Source organism: Sceloporus occidentalis, unplaced genomic scaffold, assembly GCF_023333645.1.
Source record: "Sceloporus occidentalis isolate IW3139 unplaced genomic scaffold, rSceOcc1.0.p SCAF_4, whole genome shotgun sequence".
Classification (NCBI taxonomy): domain Eukaryota; kingdom Metazoa; phylum Chordata; class Lepidosauria; order Squamata; family Phrynosomatidae; genus Sceloporus; species Sceloporus occidentalis.
The window spans coordinates 99198284-99225679 of NW_028316984.1; the positions used below are offsets into that span (position 1 = coordinate 99198284).

At 39.4% G+C, this 27396-nt stretch overlaps 1 protein-coding gene across 1 annotated transcript; it reads left to right on the forward strand.

Moving 5' to 3' along the window:
• LOC149314407 (tryptophan 5-hydroxylase 1) lies at window positions 1–27260 on the forward strand. The gene is made up of 11 exons (XM_089523451.1): window positions 1–158; window positions 7923–8060; window positions 11445–11640; window positions 13466–13566; window positions 14364–14431; window positions 16734–16930; window positions 17677–17812; window positions 20757–20883; window positions 23426–23521; window positions 24612–24745; window positions 26493–27260. Exons 1-11 carry the CDS (start codon window positions 33–35, stop codon window positions 26665–26667), a joined length of 1494 nt encoding a protein of 497 aa, XP_089379577.1. The 5' UTR covers window positions 1–32; the 3' UTR covers window positions 26668–27260.
• Window positions 27261–27396: the final 136 nt, after the last annotated feature.

A 27396-nucleotide genomic window follows, 5' to 3' on the forward strand; every position in this document is an offset into this window, starting at 1 on the left:
AGCCTCTTGCAGTCTGCCAGTTCCCCATCATCATGTACTCCAGCCGCATGGAGGGTCCCAGAAGAGGGAGATCTTTCGACTCCATGAGTGCCAGCTTTGAGGAGAACCAGCTCAACAATGTGGTGGGGAACCTCTCCTCCCTCTCTGTCCTCAATGAGGTAGGTTCCTGGAGTCCCAAATGCTGGGGGAAGAAAAGGCAGGCTAGCCTTGAAATGATCATGATCATAATCATTATGATGATCATAATCATTATGATCATGATGATCATGATTATCATTCCTCTCCTCTTTTGAATAGATATATTTCTTACTTGAGTGCCAGTGGGGAGACCAGGGTTGAGTTCCCAACTCAGCCTTATGACACCCACTGGGTAACCTTGGGCAAGCCACATACTCTCAGCCTCGGAGACAGTGGCAAACCTCCTCTGAACAAATCTTGCCAAGAATACTCTCATGATAGGTTTGCCTTTGGGTGGCCATAAGTCAGAAAGGACTTCAAGACACACCACAATGACAGTAATAGTAATAGGTTTTCTGGAGCCCTTTCCCTTGATTTCTCCTTCTTTTTCAGGAACTTTCTAAAACTAGGAGTTTGCCTTTCAGGTTTTTTTTAAAAAATTGTAGTCAGATCTACACTAGGAAGAAAGCCTTTTTTTGAAGTGAAGTAGCATGAGTCAGTGTGGCGTAGTGGTTTGAGTGTTGGAATAGGACTCTAGAGAGCAGGTTTCAAATTACTTCTCAGCCATGTAAAACCATTGGGTGACCTTAGGCAAGTCATACTCTCTCACCCTCAGGGGAATGCAATGGCAAACCAAAAAAAACCCATAATAGGTTTGCCTTAGAGTGGAAAAAACTTGAAAGCACACAACAACAACATTAACAATAACAGTAATAGGTTTTCTGGATCCCTTTCCTTTGATTCCTCCATCTCTTTCAGGAACTTTCTAAAACTAGGAGTTTGCCTTTCATTGTGTTAATTTGCTGTCAGATCCACACTAGGAAGAAAGCCTTTCTTGAAGTTAAGTGAAACTGCAGCTAAATAAAGTTGTCTGAATAATCCCCCATTTCTGATTTTGGGAAGTTAATATGTTTGATTCCTTGTTGATGGTTTATACCATCTAAGTATTTTGCACAAGTTATGACAGCTTTGTTTTGTGTGTGTCATTCCAAGGTAAAACTGCAGTTTAAGATAGTGATTTTTGAAAGAGATGACCTGTTCCAATTTAGTCTCTTTCAGCAACTTAAAAGAGGAAGGGGTTGTGGAGGAGTCTTGTATAACCTTTAAGACTAGCCAATTTATTTCAGCATAAACTTTTGTATGATTTCGCTAACTTCTTCAGATACATGTGAAAAACTGGACTGTAGTCCACAAAGGTTTCTGCTGAAATTAGTTTATTTTTATTGATGATACAAAATTGCCCCCACTGCTTTCCCCCCCTGTTTCAACAGCCATGCTTCTTACTTGCACCCAGATCTCTTCCTTTTAAAATACATATTAACAAGTGAGGCTCCTCCAGTGTTCTTTGCAGCACTGCTTGTGAAAACACTGAAATAAGGAATTACCAAACTAGCCCAGATACACAGAGCTCTGTGCAGTTGGAAAGTGTAAAGCCTATTTAACCTAACTGTTCATACCATCTGGATGATTTTGGATGCACACCCATTTACCTGTTTCCTAACAAGGCAGACAGTACAGAGTTAGGAGTGTGGAGACCTATGCAATAAAGAGTATGGGTGCAGGGGAAAGGGACATACCTGTCCTGATTCTTGGATAGATTCCTGGATATCACTGTGGGCAGTCAGCTGTGCAGACTTATTCCTGCAGAGTTGTGGACCTTCAGGGAGCACCAGTAAATTGTGCAGTCCCTGACTTGTCCCCAGTGCAGTACAGTGAACTGACAGAGGCATCTTTGCAGGATGACACAGATGGGCACTCTTACATCAGAGTGCCTCCAATATGTAGCTCTCCAGGCCTTTTTCAGACTTGTTTTCTGATTCTTTCAATGCCTTCTCTGCCAGTTCACCCCCTCCCTCACAGCCAATCACTAGAAGCTGCTGGTTTCTATGTGATTGAATTGCTGAATCCAACCCAGGTTTTAGCCTGAGTTAGTCAAGGTGCCCCCAAATAGGTTCAGCACCTTGGACAATTCCTTTGACACTCAGATTAAAGATGGATTCACCACCTAATTGACATGGAAGCCACCAGCTGCATTGCTGCTTGTGCTCATCTGCCTATCCATGACAACTTTCTACCACTCCCTGGAGTGTACTTATTATACAGTCGGCCGTTCTTATACACGGATTTTTTATACACGGATTAAAGAATCCAAGGTTTGAAAATGTTGAAGAAAAGTATAAATTTCAAATATCAAACCTTGATTTTCCATGTTTTATAAGGAACACCATTTTGCTATGTCATTATATTTAATGGGACTTAAGCATCCATGGATTTTGTTATCCACGGGGGATCTTGGGACCAAACCCCAGCGGATAACAAGGTCCCACTGTAGATGGTATGCGATAAATGGCCTACAGGTTTTTAAGAACCACTATAGCTGGTCTGCTAAGAAATGAAGAGCCACCCATTGCCTGAGGATAATCTTCAACATCTGATTATGATAACTACATTTATTGATGGAGGCTGCTCTTGGAGGAAGGGGTACCATCATTGTTTGTAGTTAGTGATTTATCATGGCAGCCATTATCCCATCCAACACTACAAGGTTCCCTACTTGAAGGTTACCTGCTTTATGAAGGAATCCTTTCTTCAGTTTGTCTAAAATCTGCTGTCTTATCTATTACACAAGATCACCTGGTATTTTTGTAATGTAAGAGGGTACAAAGGATATTAGAGCCACTGTGGTGTAATGGTTTGAGTACTGAACTGCACCTCTGGAAACCAGGATTCGATTCCCCACTCAGTGATGAAACCCATTGGGTAGATTTGGGCAAGTCACATGCTCTCAGTCTCAGAGGAAGGCAATGGCAAACTTCCTCTGAACAGCGTTTGCCAAGAAATCCCCATGATAGGGGCACCTTAGGGTTGCCATAAGTCAAAATGACTTGAAGGCAGACAACAACAAACAAAAGATATTTCCTCAGGCAGTTCTTCCAATTACTTATTATATTATGAACTTTGCCTACACAGCTATAATTTAAGCCCTCCCAATTATAGAGTTCAGTGTTTTAAGCCTTTCTGCACTAATAATTTTAACTTCTCTGTTTTGCTCTTTATCTATCTTTGTTGTATTATTACTATATTCATGCCATCTTGTGCAGTCCCGCTACCTACCTAGCAGCCCAGTGATCCTTTTGGCCTGGATTGACACACCAAATCAAATAAATACATTCTATTATTCAGCAGTTAGTCCCCCCAAAATGTAATTCAGAGGAGTGAGTGAAAGATGGAAGACCACTTTGGCACCTAACCCCTTGGGAATTCTGCTAGTTCTATTGGATCAAATGCCATGCTTCTTTAGGACAAAGTCTGCAACTGAGAGGCCAAGAAAACATCTTCTGGGATCCAGATTCACTCAAGCACTCCCAGTGAGTGGTACTTATTTAACATATTTGAATTCCACTTTCCCTGTTCAGAGGCAGCTGGTGGCTTCTGTGGACAGGGAATCTGTGCTGGATCTTAGTCATAAGTGGCCATTTAAGGTGTTGAACTCTATCTCCCAAATAGGCTCTGTGTCTTTAAAATTTGAACTATTTCATGTAAAATTTGAGCTAAAACCCAAGGCAGATGCCCCACTCTAATGACACGGAAGATTCCTGCCACCTCTGTTTACATAAAAAGCATGGAGAACATACTTAACCACCATCCAAACTGTTATTCCAAGCAGCCATTTGAAACAGTCTGTTCACTTGAGAACGAGGGAAACTGCTAAGAGCTGTATTTATAGCTATAGTCTGCTACACACTGTGGTGGTCCTGGGATCCAGAATGAGCTGGGATTGTTAAGGTTTCACAGTGCCATAGGAACTTGTAGGAGACGGTGCTGGCTGGGAAGCCTGGCTTAGAAGGTAAGAAGGAGATTTACCTTTGCTGAACTTGCTGTTGATGTCAGCAGTTTGAACATCCTCTCCTTGAGATTTCAAGGAGATTAAAAAGATGGGGGTACTGTTGATGAGTAAATTAACCTCCAAGCTTCTGCTTTAAATTAAATAGTTTGCTGGAGGGTTTCTTTAGTCAGTCAAAATCTATGCTGCAGGGCTGGATCTACCATTAGGCAGAATGAGGCAACAGCCTTACAGAAGAAATGCAAAAGTGTAGGAGAGAGATAAAATTATGTGGCCAGCTATTTAAACCTAGTTTTGCTTGGTTTGGTCTCTTAATACAAATTATACATTAAATTCAGTGTATTGGGGATCTAGAAGAGCAATACATTTATTTGAGTGTAAATTTTCATAGACATACACTACAGTAAAGCACACAGTCTTTTTGTGTTTTTTGCAATTATTTAGCTACTTCACTGGATTTAAACATAAAATGGCTCTTTTGCATGTATTATTTCCCCATTAACAACATAATTACTTGTCACAACCAGATTAGTCTGTTTTAGTATAAAAAGACGGAAAGGAATCAAATAGCTCCTTTGAGAGTAAGTGGGGGAAAGTGATATCTAACGCAGGCTATTGTGCACTACAGCCCACTTCATCAGAGGCATGAAGCACTGTGGACACACACACACACATGGGCATGTCAGGAAGATGTGGTGATATGTATCAGTTTAAGGATGATTGTAAAGAGTAATGAAAAGGACAAAAGAGGGGCACAGTTTTTTTTAATACAAGCTCAGATGAGCAGGTAAATACAAAATAAAGTTCTTATGTGGGTGGGTGCATGCGTTTGATTTGTATTTTGTGGCATATCACATTATTAAGTAACAATAGTGTTGTGCAAATTTACAGCACTTTATAAATAAAGTGTAATAATAATAATAATAATAATAATAATAATAATAATAATAGTAAGCAGGCCTTTGAGTTCCTCAGAATTCTTCACACAGAATGTGAATATGGATACTTTATGGCAATGGTCATAATAGTTGTACAAAGTTTGATTGTTGTAGACACAAACATAACTTCTGTAAGTTGTGAGATAGCTGACCATGTTCTAGCATTCTGTAAAAAGGGAAGCTGGTTGTTGCTTTGTACAGCCTGGTTTACTCTGCGGTTTTGTCTCTTATCTATGGAGAAAATTCACTGGAAAAGTAGCTGTACTTCTGGAAAAAGCCTGTGCTTAGAACACATGCAGGACATACATATTTGAGGTGATTCTGCATATTCTGGCTATATGGGTGGTGGAACAGACTGCAGAATCATTGTGGACTGGGCTGAGTGCCTAGTGGGCTGGCTGAAGCAAGACAACATGATGCTTGCTATTTTGACACCTGCTTTCTCTGCTTCCAGTTATGCACTACTTTGTAGAAACCAGAACTGCAAGAAGCTTGCATGCCACTAATAATGTTTATTTATAATGCCCCTTTCACCAAAGAGTGGGATATCAGACATATATAATCAAAAATCAATGATAAAATACAACCCTATAAGATGTTAAATGCTAAAATAATAATATACTAACATACTAAACATGTCATTAGTACAATAAAGACCAGCTGATAGCTTGAGTTGGGTGCTAAATGACCAAACTAAACAATCTTATGTGCTCTTGTGCCTTGTTAACAGCAGCCTGGCCTGCGGAAATTAGCAGAAGCAGCTCTTCTCAGAATGGAAATGAGCCTTACCAATTCCTAATGCCTGATAGAGGCACTAAAGGATGGGCCTTTTTAAAAAGGATAACCCTATCACGCACCATCTGCTTATACAGTACATTGCTTTTGTACCTTGCTGTCTCTCCCCCCACCATTTCTAGAAAAAGAAACAAAAATACCCATTTATAAATCTAACTTTTAAAAAGGAATTGTGCAGTATGTGGGGAAAATGCTAAGCCTCAAAGAACAGGAGCTGAAGTCTACTTTTATTCCATATTTGCAGACGACTGATAATATATGTTTATATATTAATTAGAAAGGGGGAGACTTGCTCTCATTCTAATTAATGTAGCTCTTGAAGGATAGGGGTTTTATAGCATTAAGTCTAGGCTTGTTTACTCAGATGGTAATCTTTGTTCATTAGAGCTCACTGTCAAGTGTGCATAGGACTGAAGTCTTAATTTCCTTTCCCTTTTCAAACTGTGAATATTATTCTGAACCTGGCACCACTCCTTTGTTTGTGCTTTCCTGGGTCTATTTTGAATCAGTTGGTGAATAGTAGGCCAACACTGTAAATATCATTGATTCCAACAGTGTGGTGTAATCATTTGAGTGTTAGCCTATGACTGGAGAAAAGGGTTTAAATCCCAGCTCTGCCATGAAAAGCCATGAAATCCACAAGGTGACTCTGGGCAAGTCACACTGTCTCAGCTTCAGAGGATGGCCATGGCAAACCCGCTCTGAAGAAACTTGCCAAGAAAACCCCATGATAGGTTCGCCTTAGAGTTGGCCATAAGTTGGAAATGACTTGAAGGCACAGAACAACAGCAACTCTAACTGGGAAGAGGAATTGGATTATGGTTTCATATTTTACCTTGAAATATACATTACATCTAAATATCCACAGAGAGGAGTAAGCTATAAGGGGGCTTCAGAGATGAAATGGAAAATGTCATATAGTGTGTGTGTGTGTGTGTGTGTGTGTGTGTGTGTGTGTTAATGATGCTGTGAGATAAAATGGAAGGAAAGCCATTTTTAAACTGAGTACATACATAAGACAATGTCTGTGTATATATGGAAATGGAAAGAACTGCAAAAATTGAAGTTTATGTATAAAGTGATCAAGCTCCCAAATGTTTTGAATCATGAGAAGGCATGATGTATCCAATCATTCTGATATTCCATAACATTTGCTTTGGAGTAAACACCTACTGAGCTCAGTGTAGCTTCCTACTTGGTAAATAGGGGCAGAATTGGACTTTAAAGCCACAGTCCTATACTCATTTACAGGAGAATAAATCACACTGAATTCAGTGGGGTTTACTCCTAGATCAGGGGTGGGCCAAGTGCAGCCCCAATGGCCATTTCTGTTACCTCCAGAGTAGTGTATTCATGGGTATTGTTTTCAAAACGTTTTGCTTGAAAACACCAAAATATAATCTCTAGGAAGTTGAGAATGCTTTTTCACGTGTCTGGACTTCCCCTGTTGTCAAAATGAAAATTTGTGAAATATTTCAAAACAATGTTTGCCCCTAGATAGCCCAAAATGTCCTCTAGGGTTCCAAGAAGTCCCTAAAACATATCCCCATATCCCCTGGAGGGTATTTGGAGACAAAAAGAAAATATTTTTGGTGCATAAAGATGTGCCCCCAGGGTCTCATTGAGAGTTTATGTAGCCCCTTTATCCTCCACAGTTGCCTGTTCTAGATAGGAATAGAATTACACCCATTATTTATTTCAATGAGAAGGAATTAACATGTGGTTAATTCAATGTGCCCATGTCACTTTTCTAGGACCAATCTGTATATTTTTTATGTGTTTGCCACAGAAGTGTCTCTTGAATGTTGGATGAATACCCAATTTCAGTGTCATTTTTCGTGTGTTTTGGGGAAATGTTTTAAAAAGTCATCAGGTCAGACCTAATTATGAGTCTGCAGTCTGCAGTCCAAAGCCAACTGAATGAGATGCATGTTTCCTTGAAATGAAAGTGGACTGTTTGTGTAAGGAAAGGCAGAGACTTTTAGGAATCATATGCCAAAAGTAATGACAGTTGTCACTGGGCAGCGACCAATGGGAAGTACTACTATGCAAAATTCGTTTGAACTGATCAGCGGTTGTACACATTTGATATTCAGTCTTATTTGCTAAGAAAAATTCTGTACCACTATGAATTAATTAGCATTAATTGCCTTACTAATCATTTTTAGATCTACAAGTCAAACTACAGTATGAATGAAGACAACAAGGAAAACAAGGACAATTCATCTGAAAGGAGTAAAACTGCGGTCATATTCTCCTTAAATAATGAAGTTGGAGGACTTGTCAAAGCTCTAAAACTCTTTCAGGTAATCAGTTTCTGCAAGCATAGTGAAGGTAGTAACAGCTAGCATAATGTGTTTGCTCTTTTATTATGCTTTTGTTTTGTCTCTTAAAAGCTTCAGCAAATTTTGTATGAGCATAAATAGATGGAGGGCCAGAGTCATTTGAAGAACTGCACTTTTTGTAGCAGAAACTGAAATCAAAAAACTGTTTTTGTTTCACATTTGAGCTTGGGGAAATTTTTTTGAATCTAACTCCTTGAATCCCTCAGCCAGAATGACCATTGAGGAGGGAGCAAGCATGTTTTCTGCTGCTCCAGAGAACAGGACCTGGAACAATGAATGCAAGCTGCAGGAAAAGAGGTTCCACATCAACATTAGGAGGAACTTACTGACAAGACATCCAATGCAGCAGGGCTATTCGACAGTGGAACACACTCCCTCGGAGTATAGTGGAGTCCCCTTCCTTAGAGGTCTTTAAACAGAGGCTTGATGGCCATCTGTCAGGGATGCTTTGACTGAGGGTTCCTGCATGGCAGGGGGTTGGACTGGATGGCCCTTGTGGTCACTTCCAACTCTACGATTCTGTGATTCTATGATTTTATGCTGGATGCTTGATTCTGGGAGTTTTAATCTGGGCTGCTGCCACAAAGCAGAATTAATGCAATTTGACAAACCTTTAACTGTCATGGCTCCATTTTATGGAAACCTGGGATTTGTAGTTTGTTGTGCCACTAGAACTCCCTGACAGAGAAAGCTAAACATTTCACAAAACTGCAGATCCCATAATTCTAAGGCATTTACCCACGACAGTTAATATAGTGTTGAATTGCATTAATCCTGCAGTGTGGTAGCAGTTCTAAGGCTCAAATCCAGCTGTTATGAATTTATCATATACTGCTTTTAAACTGCCATAGAAGTTTGGTAATAGTACCTTTGGCAGTACCTATTACATGACACCATTTCCCTCTTGTTGCTGCCTTGTTCTGGAAGATTGGTTTGTCTGACAGAAAAACCCAACAGAGCCATTGGCTTGAGCCAATATTGGCTTGAGCACTGGGCTAGGACTCTTGAGATCAGGATTCGAATCCTGGATCAGCCATGGAAACCCGCTGTGTGAACTTGGGCAAGTCATGTTCACTCAGCTTCAGAGGGTGGCCATGATAGGTTCTCCTTAGGGTAATCATAAGTCGGAGATGACTTGAAGGCACACAACAACAACAACAACAACAACAACAACAATAACACTACTAGTATAATGCTAATCCTGGCAGTTCTAGGATTGCGCAGTCATGTAGTGTCATTGTCTCCTCCTCTCTCCTGTCCCCCTCTACTTTTCTATTACTTGGCCAAGCCCCAAGACATCCAATGCAGCAGGCCTTCCTGGTGCAGCAGCCACATTTGAGGCCTCTGCCAGCTGACTGAGATGAGCCTGAAGACATTTATATGTGGATTAATTGTATTTTTAGTAATGTCTTTGGTTTTTAGTTGGTTGTGTCCTCCATTTTTCTTGAATGTCCTACATTTGTCCTACATTTGCCCTACATTCCCCCCTAAATTTTGTCCCAGTTTTGTGGAAGAGAAATATGGCAACCTGAGGGCTGTTTGGCCAGGGGGTGCAGGTCCCTGCAAAAGTACAGGGCTTCTGGGAGGAAGGGGTGGGGCTTCTTGACAGAAGGGCTGAGTACCATTCCTCAGGGCTGTGGCAAAGAACTCGGGTGGCCACGTGTGCCTCCCTGCCCCTCCGGCTCCCTGACCTAGGCATCCCTGGCTGCATGCCTGCTCAGATGGTTTCACATGCCAGATTGGGCATGCATGCAACTGGTTCATCAACATGGCTATAGTGAGTCTCCTGTGCTTTTCTCCATTCCTCTTTCATATCTACAAGGAGTGAATGGGATGCTCACTCCTTTGATGTTTAACAATCACAATTCCCTACAGCAGTCACACTTGGTGAATTGTGATTTGTGTTCATCATGGTTAGTGAGAACAAACCAGAATCAGACTGTGATTCTAGAACCTGGTTTGTTTACAAACCATAGTTTAAATAAATCACAATTGATGGACATCTATGGTTAGCAATTCTGATCATTTAAAACCAGAAGTAGTAGAAGAAAATACATTGAAGAATAAAGTAGAAAAAATAACTCAAAAACAAAAATAAAAACCAAGGTCTTACAGCTCCACCAACTCTTCCAGTATGTTTTCTGTGTTTTCAAGGTCTGAGATTCATGCTGCAGAGCTCATTCCAGTCAAAACAGAAGAAAGGGGAAAAAAACTAATCAAAACAGAAGAAAGGGAGGAAAAACTAACATCCAATTAAAATATAAATGTAACACAAAAAAGCAGAACAAAATAACAAAAATAAAAAATGAAAAAGTAACAATCATAGGAAAAAAGGGAAAAAACAAAACAAAACACCAAAATACCAAAAACGAACAGACACAAAAAAGCAAAAGCAAAAAAGAACTGTCTGATGAAAAGCTTATTTTTTGCACCTCCGCAAATCACGCAGTCATTATACCTTTTTCACATCAACCAATCTGAACAATCTTCTTCTTTTATCCACCTCCCCGTCCAAGTCTTCTCTCCTCGAAACATAGAATCCAGAAAAAATAGATCTTTCTCTTTCTATCCCAAGGCGACTCAGTCACTTTTTCTTCTGCCTCTTTAAATAGGCTTTTTTTTTTTTACAGTTCAAGGGCACAGCACTGCATTTGTATGGGTTACCTATTCAATAGTACTCACTTTCTTTAAATCTTTTTCAGATTCAGTCTCCAGAAGGTCTGGAGGTTTGTGGGCTTGATGGAGGAGGAAAAAATACCTTCTCTGTCCCTGTCTGCTTCCCTGCGACCAAAATTGCACCACTGGGGCAGATATGCAACTAATTATTGTGCCCCTCAACTAGGGGAACACCTTACGGCTATAGATTTCATTGAGAGTCTTGCTTGCCTTGAGGTTTGCCTGGCAGGAGTCGAACCCCAACTCCAGCTGTCTTCACCTGTTCCATTCCAGACTGGAAGTCAAACCAGAAGTAGATCCCTCCAATGTCCTCTTCTGACGGATAAGGAGGAAGGAGAGATGGGAGAGTACAGAAGCATGAAATTCACCATGGCCTGTTTAACTACTGAGAAACTATAGCTTCACATTATCTCTGAAACTGAGATCAAGAGCAAATATTATTTGTTCATATATATTAATTATTATGTTGATCATGCATAATATTATAAGGTTATGTTTACTATGGAGATAGGTGAACTCATATTGTAGATTTTTTGTACACTGATTTGTAAAGTAATACCTATATAAATATGTTTGACTGAAGAAATGTAAGAGGAAGAGTGGAAAAGCACAACATTTGATTCTCAGATGCTGTTGAAAAATTGTAACCAAAGTGGTTTCATCCCCCAGGAAAAACATGTGAATCTAGTGCACATAGAATCACGAAAATCCAAAAGACGAAATTCAGAATTTGAGATCTTTGTAGCATGTGACAGTGATAGAGAGCAGCTAGATGAGATCTTCCATCTATTGAAATCCCATGCCAACGTTGTGTCTGTGAACCCAACAGACAATTTCACTGTGCAGGAAGATGGTAAGACAGAAGGTAAGAAATTAGCAATTCACATATATTTTAAAAATGTGGTAGTGAGCCAATATTTGTTATATTCGATTTTTTTCCCTTTCAAAGAAACTTCTAATTTTTCTCTTCTAGGCAGAACATTCTTTGGTATTTTCTACCAGTGTATTTCTTGGAAAGGACAGCGAGAGGTGTTCAAGAACAATTTCAAATGCAGTCCAATGAAAAATAGGGCATGCCTACAGCCTGTTGTTTTCACTGGGCTTTAACCCAAAATTGATCTGCATGTGTTTAGGGTTGCAGCCTATAATAGATACATAACTATCTTATCACTATATTAGGAAATGAAAGTTCCCATAGCTTAAGCTCCCAACTAGTTCCCAAGAATTTCTTCCTATTTTCTGTAACATGTGGATTGACTTCCTTGCCTGGGTGATCTGAATTGCCTCATTATGCTGCTCTTTGGTGGGCAAAGACCTTGGTAGGCTTGATGACAGGTTATGTCATACTAAAATTTGGATTAGTATGAGTGGTAGAAGACAGGTTCTGATGAGTATAATGTGCAGCATTAAAGTGGAACACAGGCCCGTTACAGACGTGCTAGGGTTAGAAAGGGGTGTCTCTTCTAGACGCTTCTAACCCTAGCATGGACTGAGTCCATACGAAATGGCAGCGGCCGTTCCACACGGCCGCCGCCATCTTGACATAGGGGACGCACTGCGTCCGCACGTCGCGCCCCAGAAATGACGCCATGAGTGTGCACTTCGGCACTTGCGGCATCTCTTCTGGGGCGCAGGAAGGAGCACGATTTTCGTGCTACTTCTTTGCAGCGTCCAGGAGCTGCGCCGTTTGGCTGCGGTTCCTGGACGCTGCAATCGGCAGCGGCGCGAGACCGCCCCTTCTGGGCGGTTTGTAACGCGCCAGAGTTTAATTAACAGAAGACTTAATAGAGATCCATATCTTAGGGAAGAAAGCTAGATTTATTTGGGTTTAGGTGCTCAGATGCAGAAGAGAGCAGAAGAGGGAATTTCAGTAGTGCAGCTTGTCATGCATGCAACATCTGCTGAAATTCCCTCTTCTGATGCACTATAAAAGGTACAAGAACCCCAGATGTTTTTACACTTGACCTCCCCCCCCTCCATGTCCTCTAGGTTCCTTTTCACTTCCACAGCTCTGCATTTCTACTTAATTTTACATGATCATATTTATCCCTTCAGCACGTGTAGTAGCCTATCCAGTTACATGTAAGCAAACAGCTGTAATACAGGAAAATTATACAATTTCTTAATACAGAGCTTGTAAAAATATGTTTGGAGTGAGCTGGTAAAACTTCTTTTTTCTGGCAGAGCAATTATGCTAATTCATCCCTGCATTTAGATTTCGATAGCTGTCCTTTAGTGTCCTTTTTGGTCCTTTCAAATGTTTTTGTTCCATGAGTGTGTTACATATGTTGTATTGGTTTATAGGGCCATTTTATAGTTAGGGCAATCGCTTTCTCTGATGCTGTGTAGGTAAATATGCTTAGGATTGCATTGCCTACCATTATAGTCCTGCTACCTCTTTTCTTGCATACATGTACAACGTCTGGGAGAGAAAGAGTTGAAGTGGAGGATTAATGCAATTATAACATAAGTTGTAAGGGAAATAACAGGGCAAAGTTATTTTTAAGACTGTAGGAAGTGCTCAGTGTTGTGCACATGTCAGATAGGAATATGTTTTCTCATTCTTTTGCCAATAACTCCTTACCAGCAAGATTTCATTTGTGGTTGTCAAAGTTGCTTGTAAGAACAGTTCCTTTTTTATTAACTAATTTTTTAAAAACTTAATAATCTGGGTTCCATCCATTTTCTAGATATGGAAAATATCCCTTGGTTTCCTAAGAAGATCTCAGATCTGGATAAATGTGCAAACCGTGTTCTGATGTATGGATCTGAGCTAGATGCAGATCATCCAGTGAGTAAATTTTGATTAATATTTGTTCCCCAATATTTTAAAGATCACCTTGAAACATTTATTTATGGTAAATTTACTTTGCATACATTATTTTTTCACTCCGCTGTCAAACTTCATTACATATTAAGTATAATAAAATATAAAACATTCAAGTCACAAAGAAAATATCTAGGGCTTAGCTATAACAGCATGCTTTGAAGATACGTGGGGCAGAGGCTTGTAGAAAATGTATCCAACTCCATAAAAAGTCAAAGGACCCCATTTTGATAATCACTGTTATGACTTTGACTTCCCTTTATGCAATGCAGCATATAACTTCTAATGAACATTCCCTTGAAGAAAACCTAAAGATGGTTGCAAAGGAGAAGATGCTGACAGAAAATAAACCGATGCTTTCCCCCTAACTCTAGTTTAACCTACATAAGTGAACTGACAAACAGAGCCATTAAATTAACACTGTTCACTCTGTGGAAGTAAATGGGTCCAAAGATGATTCCAAGAGCCAAGAATACATTGGGGCCACCTTGCTCTTGCATAGTTCCCATTCATTCATTTTCAGTGGCCTTTATGCAGTGAAGTTTGTGTTTGATTTCTTCTTCACTAGAGGAGTATATGTACCTAACAATGTTCTAAAACAAGCTAGCATTTTTCTGTTGGCTGCATTAACCTGCACTGAATGCTTCTGATCTCCTCCAAAGTTGTTTTGGCAGAACAGAGACTTTTTGCTTGCTTTTGGCAAATGAAACATGTTAATCACAAAGACTGACCTGTGATTTTTCTTTTAATTTCCTTATTAGGGTTTCAAAGACAATGTTTACCGCAAAAGACGGAAGTATTTTGCAGACCTGGCTATGAATCACAAACAGTACGTGTCAGTGTTTCCAACATGATCTTGCTAGGAACAGCAACTTTGAATAGGGTCTGGGAAATTTGGAGGAGAAAATATTGGGGCCTTATGTATTATGTTGATCCCAGAGCATGAAGGCAAGCCAGTTCTTTTTAGCACAGGAACAGCGGGCCCCACTCCCATTCACATCCTGGCAGTTTTGTCTACCAAACGTAGCAAAAACCATTTAAATTCCTATCCTTGGCAGGTTGTGTGACTCAGTTCTGTGCAAGATGGTCATCTACATAAACTGAAGTGATTCTTCTACATTTACTGCCCATTAAATAGTATCCCCTCTTCCCATCAGGTACTAGTTTAAGAGTGCATCTGCTTTACCAGACCTGAACAGAGCTGCGGATGGCTCATGGAGGTCTCCCATTTACAGGGCCTCCATAAATTGAAACCAACATGATGGTAAATAACAACCATAGAGAGCAGTAGTGGTGTTCTTCAAGATGTGTGGACTAGAGTTCTCCAGCAGAGAATGCTAATTAATGCACCAAATTTACAAGGGTGGAAGCCAGGAAAGAGATATCAAACTGCTCTAAAAATGAATTTCAAAATCTTCTGAGAAACACAGTGGTTTCTTGGAAATGTTTATCTGTATTCTTAAAGTGGGAAAAGGGGAGAATCCACCCTCCCATAATTATGTAACTGTGTATATAGCACCTGACACTTCAACATTGTACTCCATGAAGAAATGGATGGAAATCCATAAATCTTCATGCCTAAAGGTTCCACTAGATTCTCCAGTGTCCTTTTTATACTGCAGCAGACTAACATGACAATCTATTTGAAAATTGCTACAGCTGGAGTAGAAAATTTCTTTTTTGATGCATTTTGACAGAGACTAGCTATCTCTAAATGAAAAGTGACTTCATGATGCCAAAAGATCAGGCTGACATAATTTGCAAAAAGCGATTTGGACTTAAATCACGTTAACCCACTTTGAAGTTCCTCCCCAAGTTACAGGCACCTCTTGGTAGGTGTTGATTAGTTTCTTGCCTTTGGTAATGTAATGCCAGATCTGGCAAAATGAATTTCAATATTCCTAGCTCTTTAAAATGCTTAATTGTTAAGGAGGTGACAGTGCAGAAACTCACACAGAGTGTCAACAGATTGAAACAAATCCATGCCTCAAGAGTGGAGGGATATTGATCATCAATGTATTTCTTAAATGTTATATTAGTACACTGGCATCACTAGGGTTACCCGGTGTGGTAACTCATGGTATCATCCTCCCCCCCTCCACTGATCTCCTCCCATACCACACCATACAGAATACTTTACTTATAAATCGTAATTCCCATATATCACTGAATATAATGATAATAGTTATGACATAAAAAAGGTAAAGTTAGTCCTGTGACATGGCTGTCTAGTTGTAACCAAATGAAGGGGGCAGTCCTCATCTCTGTTAATAAGCCAAAGAGTCAGCATTGTCTGAGGACTGCTCTGGTGGTCATGGGGCCACCATAATTGCACCAAATGTTGTTACCTTCCCACTGAAGTGGTGCCTGTTTATCTACTTGCATTTGCATGCTTTCAAACTGTTAGGTTGACAGAAGCTGGGAGTAGTGACAGGAGTGCACCCCATAATGCAGCACTTGGGCCTCGAATTGTCAACCTTCTGATCTTCCAAATGTCAAAATTGGCATCTTAACCACTAAGCCACTGTGACATAAACCTCTAGCAACATTAAATTTATACCTTTAAATTACGGTATCATACACACAAAATAAACTCTTTATATATTCATAGTTTCATGTGGTTAAAGCGAAAATTTGGTAAAATGTGATATTTTAAAATAATTTAATTTTTTAAAATATATATATTAAAATATTAAAAATTGAAATGTTATTTTTTTAAAAAACTCTGGAGCCTCTCCTTTTTCCTCCGACAGAGTCTCACCCCACTCCCACCATCTCTTCAACATTTTAAAGAGATACAGGCGAATGCCTCAGCCCATTTATGCCCAAATGCAGATGTCTGAGGAGAAGTGGTGCCACCTGGTGCGGTCTGAACCCCTTGCACCCCTAGTGACACCACTGTATTAGGAATAGAAAAAGAGAGACTCTCTCTCTCTCTCTCTCTCTCTGTGTGTGTGTGTGTGTGTGTGTGTGTGTGTCCAACCACTGGGTGATCCAAATTCACAAACAACAGTCAGCAGGAAGTACTAGAAAGAGGAAATATTTGGTAAAGCTGGGTTTTCTTTCTTTTTTTTTGCTCTGATAATTTTTTACAATGAAAGTTAATTCCTTATTCTGACTTCCTGTTACAGTGGTGACCCAATTCCAAAAATTGAATTCACTGAGGAGGAGATCAAGACTTGGGGTACTGTATTCCGAGAGCTCCATAAGCTCTACCCAAGCCATGCCTGCAGAGAATATCTTAAAAACCTACCTTTGCTAACTAAACAGTGTGGGTACCGAGAAGACAATATACCCCAGCTGGAGGATGTATCACGTTTTCTTAAAGGTAATGGGGAAAGAGATCTGTTGGATCATTTTTTTTCTTGAGGCAAGCTACAGTTACAAAAAGAGCAAGTAACTTTTTTTAGGGCAGAGCTTTGAAACATTACTGTTTTGGACTTCAGCTTCCAGAATCACCCAGCCAGCACAGGCTATGGTCAGAGTGGATGGAAAATTCTGAGAGTTATTGTCCAGAAAAGGTAATATTTCTAACCTGTTAACTGAGGCTGCATCCGCACTAAAGAAATAATCCAGTTTGACAACTGCCATGGCTCAATGCTATGGAATTCTGTGAATTGTATTTTCTTGTGGCACCAGAGCTCTCTGACAGAGAAAGTTAAATGTCTCCCAAAACTACAATTCCCAAAATTCCATAGCATTGAGCCATGACAGTTAAAGTGGTGTCAAACTGGAATACTTCTGCCATGTGGATGCAGCATGAGAGCCACGTTTCCTCCAGGAGCATGCTGTTGGGAGCTGCCTATAAGTGGCATAGGAAATGATGGTATGTAGGCTATAAGTGTGTGGGTATAGGTTACACATATTTGCATTACATTACAGCTCTGAAAAACAAGAGGTTAAAGATCTATGTGTGTGGAAAATTCTGGATACAGAACATTCTCTGAGCAGATCTGGCAGGATATTTATCTACTAAATTTACTGATGTTGAATAATACAATTATTTCTTAGTCTGGCTCTCTCTAAAGCCTCTGCAACCAGAGGTTAACTGTTAACTTTCATTTGGTTTTGCAGAGCGCACTGGATTTACAATCCGCCCGGTTGCCGGATACCTGTCTCCCAGAGATTTCTTGGCAGGTTTAGCATTCAGAGTATTTCACTGCACTCAGTATGTTAGGCATAGCTCGGACCCTCTTTACACACCAGAACCGTAAGCAATGTATTTTTTAAAATCCTTATTCTGAATAATGACTGTAGTTATTTTCCTTGCCTTTTTCCTATGCGCCCAGCTGGTTCACATACTTGCCTAGCCTGATTATCTGTATGTTGAAGGAGCATGTTCATAACTCCCATTCCTGCCACAGTGCAAATATAATATATAAATCTCATTCTGGGAGGAAGGCAGGATATAAATTAAATAATTAATTAAATAAATATAATAAAAAAACATATAGTGGGGTGTTCAACTGTGGAAGGCTGAGGGGAAACATTAGCCCCTCAGGAGATGCTGGATAGCCACATCCCCCGGTATCCTTGCACCAAAATAATAAAAAATTATTTTTGTCCTCAAATGATTTCTTGGGGCATGCATGGGGGTGTTTAGACCCAGGGCAGTCCCATTTTTTCAACAACAGGAAGAGAGCAGAAGTCAATTCCTGTTTTCTTTCTTTTTTAAAAAAGGTCTATCTGGAATCTAAATTGGCCTGGGGTGAGTGAAATATGGCAAAATACCCCACATACCCCTTAAAAGGCATTGGCAGGAATTTGGTTTATCTTTGGAGTCCCTGTAAAATGGCCCATGGACTGTACTTCACATATTCTGAAATATAGTACAGTCGGCTATATATCCATGGATTTTTTTATCCACAGATTTAAACATCCATGGCTTGAAATACACACATCTGCACGCATGCACATGCGCGCGCACACACACACACATTCTAAAAAGCAAACCTTGATTTTAAGAGGCACAATTTTACAATGCCATTGTATTTAATGGGACTTGAACATCCACAGATTTTGTTATGAATAGGGAATCCTGGAACTAAATCCCAGTGGATATCAAGGGCCCACTGTAATATGTAATACTGTACATAATAAGGGTTCTTTATTCATATTCTTCAGTTTTGCCTATTGAGATTGGAAATACCATGCAAGCAAGACCTATACTTAGAGAGGCAGCCATGTTGGCCATAAGAAAAAAACAACAACCACGAAATCTGTATTACTGTACAGATTGCATCTCTCTTCTCTGGAATTCCAAAATCCAAAATATACCAAAAACCAAAACTTTTTTTCATGGCTGGCTGAGATAGCGACACCTTTGCTTTCTGATGGTTCATTGTACACAAACTTTGTTTCATGCACAAAATTATTACAAATACTGTATAAAGTTACCTTCAGGGTATGTGTACATGAAATACAATTTAATTTTGTGTTTAGACTTGTACTCCATCTCCAAGATATTTCATTATGTAGATATGGGCAAATACAGGTATTCCAAAATCCAGAAAAACTCAAAATCCAAAGCACCTCTTGTCCCAAGCATTTCAGCTAAGGGAGACTCAACCTGTAATATTTTTTAGGGTACCAAAAGGGCATGGCTATCTGTACAAACTTTCAAGATCTCCAGAATTCATCAAGTAAAGTGATAAAAATCAGATATAGAGGAAGAGAACAAAAACCTGACTGGATGTTGTCTGCAGGATGTCTTGAGATCAAGGGTGTAGTTATTGCGGGGGGGGGGGGGGGATTGGGGAGGGAGGAAGACATTCCTCCCCTAAAGAAGAATTCTAACCCCCTCAATGAAATTTTCCTTCACACTCCAAATTTCTTACTTTGCAGTAACATAAAACTTGAATTGAGCATTTCAGGTGTTCAGGGAAAAGTGTGTGTGTGTGTAAAATTACCATGTGGATGTGAACACAGCAAATAGAAGAGTTCCAGGTGTGAACAATTGTCAGTGTGTCACTCTCTGTAATACTAGAAATTTTGCAACTGAAGGAAAATTTCATTGAAGGGGCAGAATTCTTATGGGGGACAATGCCCTCACCACCACCCTTAACTGTATCCCTGCTTGAGATGGATGTTTACATGAGATGGATGTTTTACATGTCATAATCTGGAGAAATGGCCAGATGATTTAACCGTATGAACTAGCTTTTGATAAAATTGTTTAATCTTTTCCTCAGTCTAAACTTTTGTACAAATACATTTATTGGCAAAAGAATAAAGTGGGATGTAACCCATGCAGGTTTCTCTCTCTCTCTCAATGTATTTGCCCCAGTGTTGTGAATCTTTGGTCCTGCAGATGTTCTAGATTACAATTTCCACAATCCACATGCATACTAAGGCGCCATACCTTGTTTGGAGGATTTTGTTTTGCTTATGATGACAACTCTTTCATACTGTTGGCAGCTACTAGCAATAGCAGCTTCATTTAATTACCACTTCATACCACCTAAACAGTCTCTAAGCTGTTTACAACAGTAAGATAAATGCCGCCAACAATCTGGGTACTCCTTTTAGTGACCTCAGAAGGATGCAAGCCTGAGTCAAGCCTGAGCCCTTGGCTAGTACTGAACTCACAACCTTATGGTTTGTGAGTGAGTGGCTGCAGTACAAGCATTTAACCGCTGTGCCACTAGGGCTCTTGCCTCATTGTATTAGATGGGATTATTTTCACATAGCAACTTCTATTATTATTATTATTATTATTATTATTATTATTATTATTATCCTTTATTTATAAAGTGCTGTAAATTTACACAGCGCTGTACATACAATCTTTTAATTGGACGGTTCCCTGCCCTCAGGCTTACAATCTAAAAAGACACGACGCAAAGGGAGTGGTGGTGGGGAAGGGGCCTCTCTAGTAGGATAATACTACATATAAAATACATAGCAATACAGGAAATGATTCAATAAAACAGACAACAAAAGAACATCAAATAGCAAGTGACAATTATGCAATGTCTGGGAACGCTGCCCTGAATAGGATAGTCTTCAACTCCATTTTGAAGCTGGTTAAAGAAGTGATGGCTCTTGCTCGCGGGGGAAGAAGGTTCCAGGAGTGAGGAGCAGCGAGTGAAAAGGGGCGAATTCAAGAAACTGTCTGCTTGGTTCAATGTTATTTTGTTTCCCCCGCTTTCCAGTGACACGTGTCATGAACTGTTGGGCCATGTTCCTCTTTTGGCTGAACCCAGTTTTGCTCAGTTCTCTCAGGAAATTGGCTTAGCATCACTTGGAGCATCTGACGAAGCTGTTCAGAAGCTGGCAACTGTAAGTAGAAGAGGCTGCTCAGTGCAATTCATTCCTCTATTCCAGTAATACTGCAGTGTTTCCATGTTATACATCCCTCTTAGCAACTCTAAGTATTTTTAAAATGTTATAAAACAAAGCCTGAACATTATTTAAACCGCAGACATGAACACTGTGCTGAGGGACTATGTGATACAGGCAAATTAACTTCCTTTAAGATCCACTGATTTGAACGAGATTAATTTGTACCAGGGGAAATTGTCTCATTTATGGTTCAAGGATGAAGGCATTTGTGAACTGAAGACAGTGTTGTATTTAATGACATTAGAGTCTAGATGTCCAACATTCAAACTGAGCAATGTGGCACCAAAGCAAATGTACATTGTACCATTTGTAGCAGGTTTGGAATATCTACCAAGCAACAACATACAACAACAGGTAGCAAATCACAGGAACATACTAGATATGTACAGTATTAGCTAATCATTAAATAGCAGTCATAAAGCCATACTTAACAATTACTAAGCAAATGCCAGATAAAAGAATTCATGTTGAACCTTTCCATTTCATTTCAGATTGTTATTGTTATTAGTAGCAAGTGCCAGTTAGCTGGCGAACATATTTTCTTGAAATGTTTAATCTGCTCTTTCTTGAGATTTCTGAGATAATAATAATAATAATAATAATAATAATAATTAATTAATTAGTTTTATTTATATACCGCTATTCCAAAAATCATAGCGGTGAACAGCAAGTAAGCTAATTAGCAAGTAAGCTAATTTGCCCCCAACAGTCTGGGTACTCATTTTAGCGACCTCTGCAGTTTCCAACCCCCCCCCCCCCAGGTTAAAGATAGTTTTTCCTTCAGTCCAATTCTACCTTACTTTGGCCTTATGTATCCCATCTGACCTTCCACATCATTTGATGTTTCTGAAACCGATAAATCCTAATGAATTTAACTATGTCAAAAGAAATTTGTCATTAAAATGCCCCAGGGCATTCTTGTTATCATTCAAAGAGAATCCCATAGTACAAAACTGCCCCCTTGACATGAGCAGCTGTGTTAATCTGTCATAGGAAAAGCAAAGCCTAGTTCTTCTGTCAGACCTTATGTCCTGTGTGATCATATAATCCAGCAATAAGAATGGTGTGTTGTGTGTGTAATGACTGCTGTTATTTGCCATTAAATTGGCTGTGACTTATGTCACTCCTATGAATGAGAGACCTCCAAGAGCTGCTGTTTTTTTTATTGAAATCAGCTTTGCAAAGGTTACTTTTCTTTCTTCATTAAGATTTTCCCGGAATTGATGGGTTATTAGGGTTGTGAGGAGTATGGACATCCCAGTGTGTCACAGCCTTCATACTTTTGAATCTGCCTGGCTATTAGGACAATATTCAGGGCCCTTCTAGCATTGCCCAGTCTCAGCCCAGCAATCTGCTGTATCCCTAAAAGAGTTTGTAGATGAAAAACTAAGGAATTGATGGCTTTCTTTGCATGTCCTTCCCATGTTCTTGGATGTCTACATAGTGAGTAAGGAATGGGAGATAGGAAGGGTAGGGAGAAAGGCAACAGCCACACCTCCTCTAAATTAAGCTAAATTGGAAAAAGTTGAAAATTTCAGTGTAAAATTTTTATTACTGACTTCCTAAAAATGCATCTGACATACTACCTTCCCCCTCAAGACTGAGAAAAATACCTTGCCTGTATTTCGTTTGAAGGAAATGTCTGGTTTCTGGGGCCCTTTCATATTGCCCCACCCTCAACTACAAATCTTGGGACCCCACAGGAGGCAGTTGTAGCAGTAAAAGTGGAATAATAGCATTATGACAGTGTAGTGTTAAGTGTTATAGCACTATCATTCCACTTTGTCATGATCGCTTCATATGGAAATCTGGGGTTTTAGTTTTGTGAAGCAGCAGAGCTTTCTTGCTGAGAATTCTGAGCATACTTTCCTAAACTACAAATCCCAAGATTCCATAGGATGTTGCAATGGCAGGTAAGGTGGTATAACTGTGCGCTGCAAAAGGGCCCATTGTGAGACAAGATACAACGGCCTTCAAATGATGCAGTGTCATAATTCTTTCGGGGTGAATAGGGAGTTTAGAGGGTTCTAGGAATCTCTCCAGTACCATTTAAAAAAAAATGCCTATGGTTGATGATGTATTCAAAGAAATGAGCTATAAGAGCCTTATTTAGAAGGAAACACCTCATCCCAGTCAAAAGCAGAAAGACGTGGCACCTTTGTTTGGCAGGAGGCTTACATTTTTTTGTTACTTTGCATTTAAGAAAAGAGAAAACACTTGCTGCTTGAGTGTCACTGTCTTGCATTTCTGTTGATTAGGGTTGCCAGAATAAAAACTGGACACGGTTCCTGTACCTTTAAAGGTTGCATTGACAAGGACATTTCAGCCCTTGCTTGTTACCTGGTTCTGTGGCACACAACACCTGCTGAAATTCTCTTCTACACAGTCATTAAAGGCACAGGAACCCTCTCCAGTTTGCAATCTGACACCCCTACAATGGGTCATTGTCTTCCTTCATTTCCACTCTCTTACTTTCCAGTGCTACTTTTTCACTGTGGAGTTTGGCTTATGCAAACAAGAAGGTCGGCTAAGAGCCTATGGAGCTGGCCTGCTCTCTTCTATCAGTGAACTGAAGGTAAGCACAAAAACAGTCTTCAAACCAGGAGCAGGAGGATTTTAAGTAGTTTTTTAAAGATCCAGGGAGAACTTTTTGCTTCAAGTTGCCTATCTGATTATGGCCAGATTATTAACTGAAATTGGCCCATGAGAACCAAAAAAACCCAAAAATAGTTTGTTTGGTTTAAAAACCAAACAATAAATCAGACTCAATTCAAGGTGTTTAGTAATGGGTCTGGTCTTTGACCAAAATTCAGTGGGGTCTGGTGGTTTCCATGTCAGAAGTTCAGTTAACTCACTCAAGACTGTAAACTTTAAAGGAGACATCCAAGATGCCGAACCTCTCTGTGGGATAGAGTTCAGAACTTTGCACGGATCCTTTAAAATTTTGAGTAAGGTGAGGTCCCACTTACAGCTACCAATCTGGATTCAGAGCACATCTCTGGGAACTGAACAGAAGCAGGTTTGCTCAAGAGTCATGTGGGTGGCTCAAATGATTGAGCTGCAACATAAAATAGATGGTGCCCAACTAACATGATGGGCAGGAAGCTAAAGTATGACCATAAGGTAAAGGTTGTTCAGTCTTGAAGAAGTTACATTCTTGCAGCATTCTCCTTATTGAATGAATCATCAATCATCAAATTGCAAACTGGGTGCTTCTGTCATGCTTTTATCACCTCCTTCATTAATGGAATTTTTCAAGAGGTATAGCAGATGGAATCTTTAACTGGTAACCGTCCTGTGTTTTCTCCCTGCATGGTCTTTATTTTTTTCTTTCTTTCTTAAAGCACCTTGACTGTCTTATGAAATTGTAACCAATAGTGATTGGATAGAGTAGACAGAGATTATAATTTCTTGAAATCTAGCATGATGCTTTAGGTTGGTTTTCATAGAAATGGTGGACGAAAGCTCTGCAAGCATATAGTTTCTTGAAGAGTAAACCACTTTGAAGATTAAACCAATTGGTAGAAATAATCCTTAAAAGACAGAGTCTGGTTATAATATAATTTTATTATTTTAAGCCACTTGCCACCTGTGGAGGTTTGTTGATGAGGTCCCCGATATATGAAAAAACTTATCATTGCTGTTTTGTTTTGTCTAATAACCAGCATGCTCTATCTGGAAATGCCAAAGTCAAGCCTTTTGATCCAAATGTCACTTGCAAGCAAGAATGCATGATTACAACATTCCAGGAAGTTTACTTCATTTCTGAAAGCTTTGAAGATGCAAAAGAAAAGATGAGGTAATTTGTTAAATGCAGCTGAGAGACTGAAAGATGGTTACATATACAGTGTGTCTTACAGATTTGTGGAAGTTTGATTCCAGGACACCCCCTCCCAATGGTATGAAAAAACACAAATGATTGTTCCTCATATTATTATTGTATATTATTGTATGATGGTAATATGAACGTGCACACTTCAGTGTGTCTGCATTCATGTCACCACCATTTAATAATATGGGGTGTGATGATTTGCAGACGATTGAAAGAGCCAACTGTACCAACAATCCCTGAAAATAAATACATAAAAAAGAAAAAGATTCTCCTCACATCCATTGAGATAGGGGGTGACTTCTGCACATGCTAAGTTTCTCAACCTCAACATCCTTCTCTAATGGGAAAAAATAATACTCACCCATCTAACAGGGTTATTGTAATGGCTGAGTTCCTGTAATGTACAGTGTAGCATAAAGGTTCTGCAGGTGAAACTACATTCTCTCCTCTCAACCCCTCACTGCACCTCTCTGCCATTCTGTTGCTGGTGGAGAGCGGAGGGGGGTGGGAATTGGAGAAGAGTGTCTGCCTATGTCCCCCTAGCCAGAGGTAGACTGGTGACATCATCCACCAGTAATGGAAGGACTGTGGGAGGCAACTATTATTGTACAGCAGTGAGTTTGAGGGAGGATTCTAGTTGTTGTGGAGGATAATGCCAGCTTCTGCAGCAACCAAAAATAGGCATATGCAGGTGTAGTTTTGACTTACACTTGCATATGTCATTAACAGGATGCTGGCCAGTGTATGGGAGATATACAGTCAGCTCTCCATATCCACAGATTCTTTATCCATGGATTCAAGCATCCATGGCTCAAAAATATTCAAAAATATATATAAATTCCAAAAAGCAAACCTTGGTTTTGCCATTTTATATAAAGGTCACCATTTTATTCTCCACTGTATTTAATGCTACATGAATATCCACAGATTTTGGTATCCATGGTCAGACCTAGGACCAAACCCCAGCAAATACCAAGGGTCTGTACAACAGCACTATATAATTGCTACTACTGTTTAAACTAAATAGAGTATCAGAGTAATTTGGGGGGCTTACTGGAGTCCCTTTCATGTCGTATAGCTCTGTTACCTTACTCCAGTTGGTGTTTTTAACTGTTACATTTTAATATTAGTATTATTTAATTATTTTTTAATTTTGATAATTAATGGTTTAGTTGTATCCTTTTTAAATTATTGTAAGCCATGGTGAATCCCATTTTGGGAGAAAGGCAGGATATAAATCCAATAAATAATAAAAAACCGCAGTGATGTTGTGAGGACATGACAACAAATACCATCTTTTAATTTTATTTAGATACAATTTGGAGTCAGAAACAATTTTAGATAGATAGTTTGGAGTAATTATAGTTTGGAATAGTTAACTTCATCCTGGATCCCTTTATTTATTAAGCCTACCAACATCTAATGCCTCATAAACTCTAACCTATGCTCCACTGGATTTCCCTCATTCCTGGATTTTTATCTCTGGATCATCCATGGCCATCATCACACCAGCATGCATTTTTCCATTGTGAAACTGACTCTTTCCTAAAGAGACAGAAACAGCCAAATCTGTGTAATTTCTCTTCAGCTACAACAATTATCAAGATATTGCTGTTCCAGCTTGCAAAGAGAGATAATAGGTTGAAAGTTACACTGAAAAGGTTTAACCTTCTTTTTATCAAAATGTATTTTTTCTTCTTCTCTATCCAAACAGAGAATTTGCGAAGACCATCAAACGCCCCTTTGGTGTGAGTTATAATCCATATACACAAAGCATTCAGCTCCTGAGGGACACAAGGGGCATTGTGAATGCAGTGAATGAACTACGTCATGAACTTGACATCATCAGTGATGCCCTTAGTAAAATGGGCAAGCAGATGGGAATCTAACTTCTCTAATGAACCTTGGCCAGTCTGCACTCAGTAGCCATGGATTTTGTCCTACTCTAGGCATGAGAGTATTTTTTCTGCAGAGTGCCACTTTTCATAAAATGAAAGAACCAATGAGGGGGAATATCTCCAAGAAGCATTCATATCAATGTTTAAGTGTGTCATTTCCCTGTTTTTCTTTTCTGAATCCTCCAATGATCTCCAGAGAAAGCAAAGTTAAATTCTTCTAGGAAAGTTGAAAAAGGATGGCTCTTGCAAACTGCAATAATTAAAGGCTAGTTGTCCATGTAGTTTATTATTCTGTAATCGATGGCTAATATTAGTTGCTATTAAAGAATCAACTCATAAACCATGTATATGTTCTTTCAAGCAGCTATCCTGTTTAATCCTCAATAATTTGTTTTCAATTGACGTATTAAGTCTCTAATTCTATCCATAGCTTAGCCAGAAAGAAGTCCTATCTAATATAGTGGGACTTACTACTTCTATGTGAACATACATAGGTTGCTTTGCCCAAGACCAAGATGTTGTATTACCCTTAAGTGTGGAAAACAGGGAACTTAACATGTAGGAAGATGTATGACAGGATTAGCTTAACTATCATATAAAAACCATACTTTATCTGCATTTCCTTATTGGTTTCACATATCATTCAAAATTGTTGATTTTAAAACTAACAAAGACTATTCAGAGGATCTATGTATTTACTTACTTAGCTTATTTCCTAAC